Below are 13,779 nucleotides of genomic sequence, written 5' to 3'. Positions count from 1 at the left end.
GATGGTGATTATGAAAAGCTTGTGGGGAGATGAGTTGAAACTGAACAGTAGCTTTCTTATATGGAAAACAATTCAGTGATGGATCCTAAAGCTTGAGAAGTTGGACAAAGTGGCACGGGATTTCACTTTTGTACCTGCCTTTGGGTTTTCCCCTATACTGGTTGAACAAGTAAATGAGGAAGGCATCTTTTAGTAAAATAATAAATACTTAGACTCATGAATACAAGTAGGGGTGAGTAGTTAATCCGTCAAATCGATCAATCCATTTATATCGACCCGAACTGAATCGGATGTAGAGTCCTGATATTATATTATCCGATCTAGTAGGGTCGGATAGTTTTTTATCCAAATAATCGAACCAACCCGATCCGCGATCATTCCTACTTATAGTAACTACTGTCGATAAATTGCAACACGTTGTAATAGCTACTGCGGATAAGTTGCTACATGTTATACTAGCTACTGCCGATAAGCTGCTACACGTTGTAACAACTACTGGCGATTAACTACTACAACGTGTAATGAGTAATGTCTATTATTATTTTAAAATATTTTATTTTTTATTATTTTATATTTATATTTTATATTTTATTGGATATAGGGTCAGATATCCAAATAACTGATAACCCGTCGGATATCTGATACATAATAATCACCGGATTTAGCGTCGGATGTAGGTTCTGATATTGTATTATCTGATCTAGTAGGGTCGGATAGTTTTTTATCCTAATAATCGAACCAACATGATTCGTGATCACCCCTAAATACAAATAAATGAGGAGGGCATAGCTAAATTGATACTCAGACAATAAATTGTCACTAAACGATAGAGATGGAATATTCGGAGAAATAATTCCATAGGAAATAAAATTTTTTCCATATAAAAAGACGCAGTTAGGTTATCATGATTTATTTCCTTCTAAATGCCTTGGAATGAACATGGTATTTGGGATGAGCGTATCATTTTTTATCACATGAATATAGAAAATCAATAATGTTATCGAGGGACCGAAAGTCATGATCTAAACTATAGACCTTCACTTTTCTTATAATCTAGATATTTGCCTCACTAATCGGTAAGGTAGACCGCCTTTCCTTTTGTTCATACACCGAGTAAATTCAAAATACAATTTAATTGGAGGGTGAAAGTTCAAAGGAAAATGATTCCTTCAAACAAGTAAACAGACTTTTTTTTTTCAGTTGGAGGAATCAGATTTAATTGTATTTTATCAGTTTTTATTCTTTTTTTTTAAAAAAAAAAAACTCTTGATGTGCCCACTTTAGATTGTGATTTTTAAATAGATATTTATTCAAATTAAGATAATTGTTGAGGTTCTCTTGTACCATATTTCTATTTAAAGTTAGAATTATGACACTCAAATTAATGTAAACTATTAGTTTAACAGTTCAAATTCTCTATCCCCATTTTTCTTTATCTTTGTGTTCCACTGTCGATCGGACGGATCAGATTAAATTTGAAGGATGATTTACATCTTTAAAATATGTGTAATATCCTCGTTATGTACAAATCATCTTTGAGATTTAATTTGATCTGTCCGATTGATAGTGGAACATGAAGACAGAAAAAAATAGAGATAGAGGATCTGAACTATTAGTTTACAGGCTGAACATAGCAACACTTCATATTATTTACAAGTCAAAAATTTGAATTTATACGAAATTAAAATGTCAAAGACCTAAAAGTGACCATTACCAATGTTTCACCTCAATAACTTACAAATCAATTTTTTTTAAAGCAAAGAATTCTAACTTTGCACAAAATTCAATTGTGGGGTGTCTTATTTACACTTTTTAAATGGAAGGAAATTAAAATATCTATTTTTAATTCCCAAAAATAATAAAAACATTTTATGTTATTCTTTACCATACTATTCACCTTGCATGATTAAAACCCTAAACCTATACAAAATCAAAGTTCTAAAGGCTCCTTAACATTGAAATTAGAAAATAAATTGCTGATTAATTTACAATTTAATTTATTTTCAAAGAATTTAATTTTCGAGTGTAATATAAGGGTCGTGATTTGATAAAATCCTCTTGTAATTTATTTAAATAACATTGTCATTGATTATTTTTATGCCAATTTATCTAGAACATTGTCTCAGTCCAAAAATTAATGAATTTTAAGCCCAACACAGGCCCAATGCCCTATCACCACCCCTTCAAATCATCTAAAACTTTATAGAATATTAATTTGTACTTTAGCCCCATGGTGGAGACAAGGATGAGAGCATGAGACAAAAGAGTGAGTCTTCAATGTTCCCACATCATTTCGATGAAATAATTAATTAGCCATAACAATAATTTAAGTTGAATATTAGGCTCTTTGTCTCCCTCCCATGTACGGATGGCAATGGGGCGGGGTGGAGATAGATTTGTCATTTTATCTCCGTCCTCGAATTTCATTTCCGTCCTCGAATTTCATCCCCACCCTTGTCCCATCTCTATTTTTTCGGATTCAGAGAATCCCCGAACCGAACTATCGGGGGATAGGACGGCTATGATATTTTTGTAATAAACATTACATTCTAAAAATATAATTTAATTCATCCAATCAATAAGGAAATACAAAAATATATCATTTTCAAGACAAAGGATCCCATCTTATTTTCTCCACCTCCCAAGGCGACCGCGGCCACCATCACCGCCCCTTGCCAGCACCAACAGCGGAGCCCTGTAGCCCAGGGGACCCACAGCAGATAATGTGAATTTTTACGATTAAAACAAAGGGATGTTAGCCCGGGAATAACTTAGAGGTCATTTGTAGCTCGGGCGGACTATAAATTCTGACTCCGCCCTTAGCCGCCACTATCAATTGGGCGAAGAAATTGATGAAACATGGCTCACCATTAAGTAGCCATGAAGAGTGAAGTGGCATAGCTGATGTTAGGTGCTAACAAAACTTCAATTAAATCCAAATAATCAACGTCAATTAAATCGAAATAACAAATTTATTCAAAAAAATTAAATTCAATTTTAGAAAAAAAAAACTATTTGGATTAAATCACTTCAATTTTCAAACTTTTAATTTTAAAAATCGATTAAATTATTTTTTTTTCAAAATTTTTATTAAATTGATTAAATTAAAAAAAACAATTAAAAACAATCTGATATCAATTTGATTTATTCGATTTTAATGACAAAAAATAATCAACTGATAATAAAATTAATTTATATAATTTTGAATAATTAAAATTGATAATCGAACTGAATGCTCAAACCTTAGCTATGTCAGGAATTATATATTACTATGTTTCGATTCTATTTTATTGTGTGTTTGGTGTTTCATTACATTTCGTCTCCTTCCACCTCATCTTCTACGTAAGTTCATTGTAGATGGACACACCATCATAACAAACATCCTCACCTCCTTTCCCTGCCAGAAAGCCTCACTCAGCTCTTCATCTCCACAAGAAATTTATTTCCCCATTATCATAATAAACAATAGAAAGAAATTTATTTCCTTGATTCTCTTTCTTTCATTTGATTCCCTTCCCTTTCTTTTTCATTAACACAAGTAAACACAGAAGAAGATGACTGAATAAAAAAATTAGGGTTGTACCTTTTTTTTAAAATTTAATTGAGCCACATGAATTTCTGCCCTCTTGCCTCCAACTTCGATAGCACGAGGACTATGCCCAGGAAAGTCTAGTGCTGTATCTGTGATATTCAATTCAAAGGTGGAAAGATTTTTTTTTAAAAAAAAGGAACTTTTTTATCATAAGAGAAAAAAAAAATGATGTGAAACATGTACTATAGAAGGAACAACTTTAGGCAAGATGCTGACACATCTTTGTCTTGGATTAATCTCATCTAAACATCATACTTTATTGCATATTTTATCATTTCATCCTCTATATAAAATTGAAAGGCCACAAAACATGGATCATAATAGTATTCTCCAACAATCTCAACTACAAGCAATCTTTTTTTCTTAATCTAACAACTAGGATGTCCAAATTAAATTAAGAATTCAATGAGACTTTAAACAAAGCACAAAATGGTATATGGGAAAAAAAAATCTAAATTTTATTCTACATGAAAATTTCAATCCAGTTCAACAATTCAAACTGAATGAGCACTCCAATGAATAACTCCTTGACAGCCTTTACCAAGGAATCTTATCCTAGCAACAAAGAGAGTTCACTGGAGAAGATACAATGATGGTGTTCTGATATGAGGTTGCAGCAAGGGAAGGGCAGTGAGCTAAGAGAACAAATCTTGTCTCTATATCTTTGAATGCAATCAAATTCCACAACCCTTCTCCATCTCTCCATGTCAAGGCATCCACATCTTTGCTTGTTTGTTGGTGGCCACCAGAAGATAAGGTGATGGTACACACATGGTGTGTGTGTGCGCGCGCGCCCGCATTGTGGCAGAATTAAATGCATTCAGCAGACAAGAGGAGTGTGTGTGTCTATCTCTTCTTGCTGAGAAATTGCCATCTTTGATATGTGATTGAAGTTAATTAATCATTTGTTTGTATATCAACTCAAATTGAAGATGTCTAAATCAGCTTGAACATAAAAGAGAAAGAAATAGGAGTAGATAAGAAAAAAAGTTGCTTTCTAACTTACTGAGCTCATTCGGTGGAGTAAGGGCAAAGGATTTGAACTTCGAGATGAAAAGGATCCCTTAAGAAGACCATCCGAGTGCCTGTTCAAGGATGCTTGTATGCTTTGAAGGCGATTGTGACATCGATAAAGCCTGGTCGATGCCGATCGACAATGGCATCCAACATAGAGCATTTTGGCAATGTTGTAACCCTGAAAAACAAGTCTGGTATTTGCTCAACAATTTCTAATAATTCTTCCTTTTACTGAGAACTGAATTAACTGACCTGTGGAAATCTGAAGGTCATGATGATAATATGTTGCACTACCAAACAACTTTTTTCAGCTAATGAGTCAAATGCCCAGCAATAAATCATGCTTCCCTCCACAGGGTCCATCACATGCCATTCTTCTGGTTTTTCTCCACAAAGAGATGGGGATGGAATTGGCCACACCTCCACCTTCATCCATGTTCAAAATTGTGCCCAACTCAACCACCACTTCTCCAGACACAGACACCGCTACATAGAGCAAAAAGCCAAAAAAAAAAAAGTGACCCCCCAAAATCCTTATTAGCTGTGAGATTCTCTCAGGCATTTCCTCAAGCATTTACCAGTCACATCCCCCTTCCTATAAAATCCCTCGGGCATTTGCACAAACACATTGTACCTTCCTGTCTTATAAATTCTCTGCGGCATTTCCTCAAACAATTGAAGCTATTCTTCTGATAAACAATTTGTTGTTCTCGTTCGTATGATTCTGTCAGGCATTTAGACGAACACTTCCAGTTGCTGAGTTGCAGGCTGCCTTCTCGACAATTCTTTCAGGGGATTCATCGAACACTTATCGCGCACTCTTGCAATGGGCTTCCCCACCGGCTATCCCGAGCTCCCTAAGCTGCTCCTCCACCTGCTGTTCCTATTGGGTCACCTGCGGAAGCTCCTCAACTGGATCTCCCGCTGCCTCGGCCTCTCGGACTCTGACGCCGACCTCCACCAGGCGGTGGGCATCTGCTTACTCCTCCCTGTGGTACCGGCGGAGCTGATCCAGGAGGTCTCCCCCGCGACCCGGTTCGGGGACCTGGCGGGAGGCGAGAGCTGCTGCTGCGCGGTGTGCCTGTCCGAGTTCGAGCCCGCGGACGAGGTCAGGCGGATGAGCGACTGCCGCCACGTCTTCCACCGCCACTGTGTCGACCGGTGGCTCGAGCACGGGCAGCGCACCTGCCCCCTCTGCCGCGCCCCGCTGTTCCCACCCGAACCGCCCGCCGCCGACGACGACGAAGACTCCCCCTGCTCCCTTCCGCTGCCGCTAGGGTTGCCCTCGCCCTAGAAACCTCGGGTGGCGAAGCAATTCCTCAGACGGACTCGGTCATGCCTGGTCTTTTCCGGAGGAGAGGAGCGATAAAGATGGATTGAAATTGGGGATTTTGGTTATGGAGATCGAGGGAGGAGTCAGCTATCAGATCGTCGATCGAGGGGGAATCAGTTTCAATGTCTAGTCGAATCATTGAATCCTACGCCCAGTTTCTTCTCTGGACTACCAGCAAAAATTTTTGTTGCTGAATGTTTGTGAACTCCAAAAGACTGAAACAAAGCTTTTTTTCCCCCTCTTTCAGAATAACGATACGATATTTGTGCATTCTATTGACTTGGCGACATCATATTGGCTGGCTAAACAGAGCTTGTTTTAGAAAGAATTTATAACTCTTGTTAGAATGTGTTAGGTTTGATGAATTTGTTATGAAATCTTAATTTTCATTATTTTTTTAATACATGTGTCTAGATCCGATTAATCTGGAAGGTAAGTGACCTTTTGCTTATTTGCCACTGGATAGATCCGAAAGAGCTCACGATAATAGGTCGATAGCCAACCTCCACATTTACAGCTTTTTCCTTCAGTTAAGAGTTTGCTCACGCCCCAGGTGAGAATTGAAGATCTATAAATGCACCATGTCGAAGGGAGTGCTGAGATTGAGATATAAGAATCATGGCTTATGCATTTTGATTCATGTCCAAATTGAGAGATAGATACACGTGTGATCTAGCATTTTAAGGGGTTTGGACGATACTCAACTACTTTATCGAGCAACCAACATGGTTAGCGCACGGGAAGATGTTGCCTCTTCAACCTCATCCGAATCTTATATTCAACACAATGTGCCACATGCTACACGTAACCTTGGTAGTGAATGCCATCAATAGTCTGCCATTCATTGAAGCATTGAAGGTCCGAGACCTCGAAGAGCAAGTGTTCTAGCAATCAAACTAGAGCTAGGGTACAATGCCAAGGGTTGGGCCTTGTGGTCATCATGAAGGTTGAAATTTCATAGAAAACAGGAATACAGTCTCTGATACAGTTGTTCTGCCAATTTTCTTGTGGCATTATGATCTGCAGAAGTAAAAAATTTCTCTCATCTGAAACAATAATAATTTTGCAAGAGGAACTTCTACATGGTCTGTGTTCTAGCAGCATTTGAAATAACCCTAGTTCCAAAGAAGAAAGATCTAAACAAAAATATTTCAGATCAAGAACTCAGCTTCATGTTCTTAAGCATGCTGTTAAGAAGAGGCAGCTTCTTAGGAGCCCTGTACTTGTAGTCACGCAGCAGGGCTTCTGCAGCCAGAGATGGTAGATCAGAGCTCTCTTTCTCTTCCTTGCTCCGGCCTTTCGTAAGCTGGCTGATGGCAGCACTACACTGGACGAATTTGGGCATGTAATGTCAGTGATTCCGATTGTCGCAGGGAAGCTATGGGTTATCAAGGATGTCTTACCAAGCATATGCCATATAGAGCTCGAGTGTTCTTTCCTCCACTTAGGGTGGTGGCAGACGCATAGTACTTTTTGGCTGTTAAGAGATTTTCCAGGCCTCCCATTGTGTAAAGTACCTGTTCAATGAAGGCTGTGAGGAGAAACCACTTGCAGGGAAAGGTATGATATTTCAAAGCCATTGTGAATTGAGAAAAAGGAAATAGATCATCGATATCTAACCTTGCTTGAGTTGCCAATTTGCAAATTTATTTAATCTAGAATCAAAGAGAAAACAAAAGGTATCATTCTAAGTCTACTCGATATAGTGGGCACATGGACGGTGGGAAACTTGGATTTCTTGTCCAAGCTTACATCCGTGATGTTCCATGGAAATCAGAGATCCCATGGTTCTAACTATTGTCCTGAAATTGACATCTTGGATCTCAATTAAACAAAATTCTAGTACTTATGCTTGCACATAGAATAAGATTAGGCTCACTAAGTCAACCTTTCAAATATATTTTAGATATTGTCTCTATAGTTTTCTTTGTTGCACATTTGGTTTTCGCTGAACTGAAAAATTTAATGCTACTTATCAGACATGGTAGTTGAATCTCAAGATTGACTGCTTAACCTTAAAAATCTGGTAGATAGATTGTACAGAATTTAGAATGCATCAATCAATGAGATGACTAGGGCTGAAAAACAGATAAGTAATTTTGCATCCCATCAAAACAAGAGAACTAACACAAATAACTATAAGTCCAGCCATTGGTCTCAAATTTAAACAAGTTTAAAAAATTCACACAAACTCCCTTCACTGGATTACATTTTCGCTTGTCTGACAATCTCCTTTACATAAGACTTGAACATCTCACCAACGCCCAAGTTCCAACTCATGGTCTATCGTCTCTACTCAACCGCATAAGAGGCACAATTAAATGGACGTTTATCCATCAAAAGTTGCCATTTTCAATTGGAGCGTCTCCACTGCTATCAAGTATAGCAACTAATCAATATATATATATATATATATATATATATATATATATCCCGATTTGGGTAACCTCCCTTACTTCCGAGACTTGACCGTGACATCTAGGTCACAGTAACAACTTTACCGTTGCACCAAGACTCCCCTTCTATAGCAACTCCTCAAAATAATAAAACAAAACTATCGACCTGTTAAGCACAAAATACTTCAAAATAGCAGTGCCCATTAAAGTAATATAAACCCTCTACATTATCACACAGAAATCAAGTGGAACTTTACTATGGTGTCCGTTTTAAATCAAAAAAATACCAAGAACAGCAAGATTATAAACCAAGAATATTCAATGCATTGTGATTCATCTGTTCATGAAAGAACAGAAATTAAACAACATGAATCAATTTCCAAGATACTAGTTGAAGGCTACTTGCCTCTGCATAAGCTAGATGATATAGAGAAACTGTTGGTTGAGACAATAGCAGCTCCTCGTAACAAAAGGCTGCTTGCTTATACCTAATCGAGGAGGGAGTTACAAATATATATATAAGCAGTAAATTTTGTTAAATGGTATTACAAGAATGACAATCAAGATGCCTCACATTTGTAGAGACACATAGATCTCAGCAAGTTCTCTCCAAGCATCATGATCTGACATAAATCTGATACAATTTCAAACAATTTGCAATGTGTTAGTAACAAAAAAATTCTACTGTAATGTAATGGAACAGATTCCTATAGTAATGGATAAGTTCCCACATTTCTAAGTATTTGTTGAGAAAATCAACAGCAACTTTCAAATCTCCTTGTGCTTTTGCAATAGCAACCTTTCTCTTGTAGATTATCTGCACAGTATAGGTATAAGACTTGCAATTCATTGTTCAAGAAACTCATAACAAAGTCATGACTTCTAAAGAACAAACAAATAATAAAGAAAAACAAGTAACTTTGGGGAATAACAGAGTTGCATCCAATTCCACAACTTAAATAGTATCGTCATCTAACTCTAATCTAACATATGCTAACAACCCAAGCTAATAAGAATTTAACATCTGGACTTATAACCAAGTGTTTTCCATTCAAAACTCTGAATAAAACAAGAGGAGATTCAGAGATTGAGATTTGAGGCAGCACCTGATCAAGTGGGTTGTCTTCTAGAAGGCGTGCATATACTTTTTCTGCTTCAGCCCATGAATTTTCGGCCTCAAGCAGCATCCCCTCTAATCTTCCTGAGAATTTTTGCAAAAAAAAAAAAAGATAACTACTGAATGTGATAAAATTAACATTTTGAAGGTCCAAAAATCACAATACACTAAATATTGATAATAAATCACAAAAGATTTTGCATCCTCTGTGTCTTGTTTATGGAATACTATAAATTCTTTTTATTGTGTACCTATGAATTTGCTCAAGTGATATGATTTTGCAACAAGGTATTTCACAAGAGCAAACCAATGACATTCAATTGGCATTGCAAAAAGCAGGGTAGAGGTAATGGTTGAAGAATTTGAGGATCTATTCTTAGGAACCTAAGATATGGTAACCCTACCGCCAGTCAACATGCTATTGACAAGAAAATAAAATGAACCCTGATTTAAGAGTTAAGACCACATGCAACCCAAAGGATGCTCAATTGCAGTACTTTGCAGGTTGGATCATCCCTCATTGTGGCAAAAGGTGATAACTGTCACCCCAAGGACCCCTCCAAGACCGCCCCAAGCACATTCGAAGGGAGTAAATCACAAGGAGTCATTCGGCTAGGTAAGGGGGCCGCCTAGCACGAGGTAAACCCCACGATTCGAACCTGAGACCTATTATGGTAACTCGTCACCCGAGTACCAACTTGGCTACGCTCGTGGGGGCGATTGGATCATGCCTCACGGTTGCATAGAAGGTTAGCTTAGCATAACCAATGAGACACAAATATTTGAAACTTCACGGCCTACTGTGCTGAATCTTTTAGATATCCTAGGGGATCAATTGAGGACCAAAAACCCCAAAATTTTGTCATAGGCTTAGTAACTTAATAAGGTTTTGATTACCTTGTTGACACCAATAAAAATAATATAGTTGCTTATTCATTTTAGTAGATGCATAACTGTTAGGTATTATGTATATTAATATTTGTGAAAAACATACAATACGAATTAGAAAAACTCACCAACTCTTAGGCTTCCAGGGAATTCCTTAGAGAGAACTGCAACACAATCCTGCAAAAAAGGATAATAAGTAATTTATAGGAACTACATTCCAAGGTAAAGTTGTGATAGCTTTAACTGCAAGAAGGTTAAATGTTGAAAAATTAAAAAGAAATTGATTGAAACATGGTTTTTTTACCCAACCAATCACTCATAATTAATAACCATTAAATGCTTCTCCGACTTTCTGAAAAAAGAACTTGCAATAAAAACTTGACTCCCAGAAGGTACTTTGAGAAAAACAAAGATAATAGTCCAAGCGGCAAGCCGACATGCATTTGTTTAATTATTCTAACAGTTACCTCTAGTTGTCCTCATGCTAAATTTTTCATGAAAACTTGAGAGATTGAACATAACTTTTTTACGCACAATAAAAAAGGAAAAATAACATAGATTCATATACCAAGTGTAAATGGGGTCAAGTGGTCAATAAAAAAAATATTCCAAACTAATCATATAAAAGGCACATATAAAGGTGAAGGTACAAACACAAAACAAAGCTTCAAAGTACATGACACGCAAGATCATGTGTTTCTGCAAAGTACACCATGAACTATAGCTCAGTGATAAAATAACCTTCAAGGAAGGAATTAAAATTTAATTAAATATATGGGCCAAGATAAAGGATGTGCACACTCTGTGAGAAGCTATGTGTGTATGCAATCATGTGTTGCTGGTAAGTGCATCACACAACTATTGTTTAGAGGAAGTAAAAATACCTGCAAGGAAGCAAAATACAATTGGATACATAGGTAGAGATAGAAGATCTGTGTGTTAAATAAATTAATAAAATACAAATAATTATGTAGGTTGAGATAAAGGATGTGTGTGTACAAAATCATGTGTTGCTGGAAAATATATCACATAATCTGAAAGCAAGTTAAATAAACTTCAAGGAAGTAAAATATAATTAAATGCTGGTTCAGCTAGAAATGTGTATGTGGACGCACATGTGGAGAGGGAGGGGGAGAGAGAGAGAGAATACCTTTGCAACATTGTGTTGCTGGCAATCAAAAGCAGCAAAGGCTACCTGCTCATAAAGAGTCCATTCTGTATTAAAAGAGAAACTGTAAATATTTTTTTCATCCACTATTCAGGTTGACTTTTCACCACATGTGAATTTACATATGTTTGCATTGGCAACCACAGAAAAAAGGCACCATGTATAATAGTTTGAGAAGGAATCGACCTTCAAAACCTATAACTTATTTCAGCAATAATACGATTAAGAAACTCATCCATGAATCATGAGGTTTTTGACATAGTTAATAACCAATTGTCAAGCTGTAAAGTGACCCTAAACTGTTTCTTATCCAAATTGACACTAGCCTTAGCAGTTGAATGTGAAAGGTAAAGCTCAAAAAATTCCTGGTATCTAAAATAACCTGGAATTGGTGTGGCTTTCCATAGAGCTTAACAGAATATATGATAGATGTACCCAATCTCAAACAGGATCCCAAATAGTCAAGACACTTTAGTCGTTATAATTGAATTATCATGACGTAAGTTCTCTTTATAATTCTCCAGTTAGTTATGTTTATATGCTAAATCATTTGATATCAAAAGTCAAAACAAACAAGAGAGTGACAAACTGAAATAGGAAGAAAACTTGCAACTCACTTTGGATTGTGTTGTTTCATAGAAGCAACACCATGATCCAAACTACACAGCAATATTATAACTTGTCAACCAAATGTAGTAGCAGTGAAGCCAAAAAAAATGCCTAGATATCCTCCACAATTATATCTCCAGTTGAAGATAGATTGTCAGAGAACATCCAATGAAAGAAAGAACTACATATAACCTAATTCATGCCCAATACATGTGCCAACTAATCTACAAGTCAACTGTGGACTAGACATTCTCATCAGAACTCAACTTAAAGCCCACATGAATTCTATGGTGGATGCCTCAAGTTATAGTCTACAATCTGCCAGAAATGCTGGCTATTTGTGACAGCAGGCTATCAACTTAAACATTCAACCTCACTGTTCTAATCATTTGTTGAATGTTTTTTCTGTGTCTCATGGAGAAAAGAATATGCAAAATTCCAATCTAATAAGTTAGTAGTTCCATTAAAATAACATAAAGTATCATTGTGACATAAACCTGAATATCAGTAGGCTTTGTAGCTCAGCTCTTTATTTTATTGCCCAACCAATAGAAAAGTTCAGTTCCAGGAATTTACAACCTATCTAAATGCTTAAGCTGCCTGGTACGAGGTGAATTACACTGAAACAGGCACATCAATGCTACCAAAAAGGCAAAAAGTACAGCGTTTCATAGTTCCACACGAGATAGATATCAACGGAAGACTACCTATCTGATTTGATAGGAATAAATTTTCCGCAGACAAAATTTTGGCACGTGAACTGGCGTCTACAAACTGATTGGATCTACTAGCACAAATTCGAGAAAAACATTTTCCATGGCAGGGTGAGATTTTCATTCTCTTAATCGACTACCCTACTATTTCCCCCACAACAATGTCGCCCACACACCAAAACAAAAACGCATATAGCCAAAGGGGGACGTGTATTCAGGCTTCAAAAGTCCGGATGTAGGCATCTCATCTTACAGCCCTACGATCTATGGAAGCTCGGAAGCGATCTCCAATAATTATAAAGAAAACACCAACAAATTATATCAACTAACGGGACAGACCTTCTCCTCCGAGATTAGATCGGGCCTTGGGGTCGTTCAGGATGGCGAGGCCGTGCTTTAGGACCTTGTCGGATCGCCGGGGTTTGAGCTTGTGGACAAGACAGAGGTACTCCCACGCCCCTCCGCCGCCGTTCTCCACCTGGATCTCGAGCCGATCCAACCGAGCCGCCTCCTCCGCCCCCACCATCGCCGGCGAAGTCCGCACGCACAGAGAGAGGGGCACCACAATCGAGAACCGCCGTCTCTGGACTCTGATCGATAGACCAACAAAAAGAAACCCACGTACGACTTAACGGGTGATAACGCAAGGCGGGCCCGGCCCGCAAGGGTATGATTTCGCGTATATTTATTTTGTTACCTAATTCATTTATCGAATAAATGTAACATTAAAAAACATTTTTTTAAAAAAAATTATTCTATCAAGTATATCTAAAAACTATTATTTCTGGCTCATAAAAATTCTTTGTTCATTGAAACTTGTGGATTTAAACTCATTTAAAAAAAACGCTTGGAATTCAAAATTTATCAGAACATCCTTTTAAAGTTTTCAAACTTGTGCCATTTAGTTCCACAACAATTGACATAGAAATTATTACACTCGACAAAA

The 13,779-nt window shown here is 37.2% G+C and overlaps 3 protein-coding genes across 4 annotated transcripts; 1 reads left to right on the top strand and 2 right to left on the bottom strand.

Annotated features, from left to right (window-relative positions):
* Nucleotides 1–3,887: 3,887 nt before the first annotated feature.
* On the bottom strand, nt 3,888–5,041 carry LOC121982399. 2 transcript variants are annotated; one of them, XM_042535436.1, is made up of 3 exons: nt 4,862–5,041; nt 4,599–4,787; nt 3,888–4,451 (listed from the first exon to the last, which is right to left on the bottom strand). In XM_042535436.1, exons 1-3 carry the CDS (start codon nt 5,039–5,041, stop codon nt 4,413–4,415), a joined length of 408 nt encoding a protein of 135 aa, XP_042391370.1. In that variant the 3' UTR covers nt 3,888–4,412. The 2 variants fall into 2 exon arrangements, with proteins under 2 accessions (XP_042391370.1, XP_042391369.1); XM_042535435.1 differs by having other exon boundaries at nt 3,891–4,466.
* A 394-nt stretch (nt 5,042–5,435) lies between these two features.
* Nucleotides 5,436–6,334, top strand: LOC121982398 (brassinosteroid-responsive RING protein 1-like). Its single transcript, XM_042535434.1, has one exon. It carries the CDS (start codon nt 5,436–5,438, stop codon nt 5,901–5,903), a length of 468 nt encoding a protein of 155 aa, XP_042391368.1. The 3' UTR covers nt 5,904–6,334.
* Nucleotides 6,335–6,871: 537 nt separating this feature from the next.
* On the bottom strand, nt 6,872–13,445 carry LOC121982396 (ER membrane protein complex subunit 2-like). The gene is made up of 9 exons (XM_042535433.1): nt 13,173–13,445; nt 11,494–11,558; nt 10,472–10,520; nt 9,445–9,539; nt 9,070–9,155; nt 8,913–8,972; nt 8,745–8,826; nt 7,346–7,459; nt 6,872–7,269 (listed from the first exon to the last, which is right to left on the bottom strand). The coding sequence occupies exons 1-9, from the start codon at nt 13,357–13,359 to the stop codon at nt 7,099–7,101; spliced, it is 909 nt and encodes a 302-aa protein (XP_042391367.1). The 5' UTR covers nt 13,360–13,445; the 3' UTR covers nt 6,872–7,098.
* Between the last annotated feature and the right edge of the window lie 334 nt (nt 13,446–13,779).

This window comes from Zingiber officinale, chromosome 5A (assembly GCF_018446385.1).
Source record: "Zingiber officinale cultivar Zhangliang chromosome 5A, Zo_v1.1, whole genome shotgun sequence".
Classification (NCBI taxonomy): Eukaryota; Viridiplantae; Streptophyta; class Magnoliopsida; order Zingiberales; family Zingiberaceae; genus Zingiber; species Zingiber officinale.
This window is presented reverse-complemented; position numbering and strand designations above follow the sequence as displayed.

Coding starts and splice junctions, on each gene's coding strand:
- LOC121982399 (XM_042535435.1), bottom strand. CDS start 5,041: ATGAAGGTGGAGGTGTGGCCAATTCCATCCCCATCTCTTTGTGGAGAA. Junction 4,788..4,861: donor TGACCTTCAGATTTCCACAG/GTCAGTTAATTC, acceptor CTTGTTTTTCAG/GGTTACAACATTGCCAAAAT. Junction 4,467..4,598: donor TACTCCACCGAATGAGCTCA/GTAAGTTAGAAA, acceptor CACATATCAAAG/ATGGCAATTTCTCAGCAAGA.
- LOC121982398 (XM_042535434.1), top strand. CDS start 5,436: ATGGGCTTCCCCACCGGCTATCCCGAGCTCCCTAAGCTGCTCCTCCAC.
- LOC121982396 (XM_042535433.1), bottom strand. CDS start 13,359: ATGGTGGGGGCGGAGGAGGCGGCTCGGTTGGATCGGCTCGAGATCCAG. Junction 8,973..9,069: donor CTCAACAAATACTTAGAAAT/GTGGGAACTTAT, acceptor AAATTGTATCAG/ATTTATGTCAGATCATGATG. Junction 7,460..8,744: donor ATCATCTAGCTTATGCAGAG/GCAAGTAGCCTT, acceptor TTCATTGAACAG/GTACTTTACACAATGGGAGG.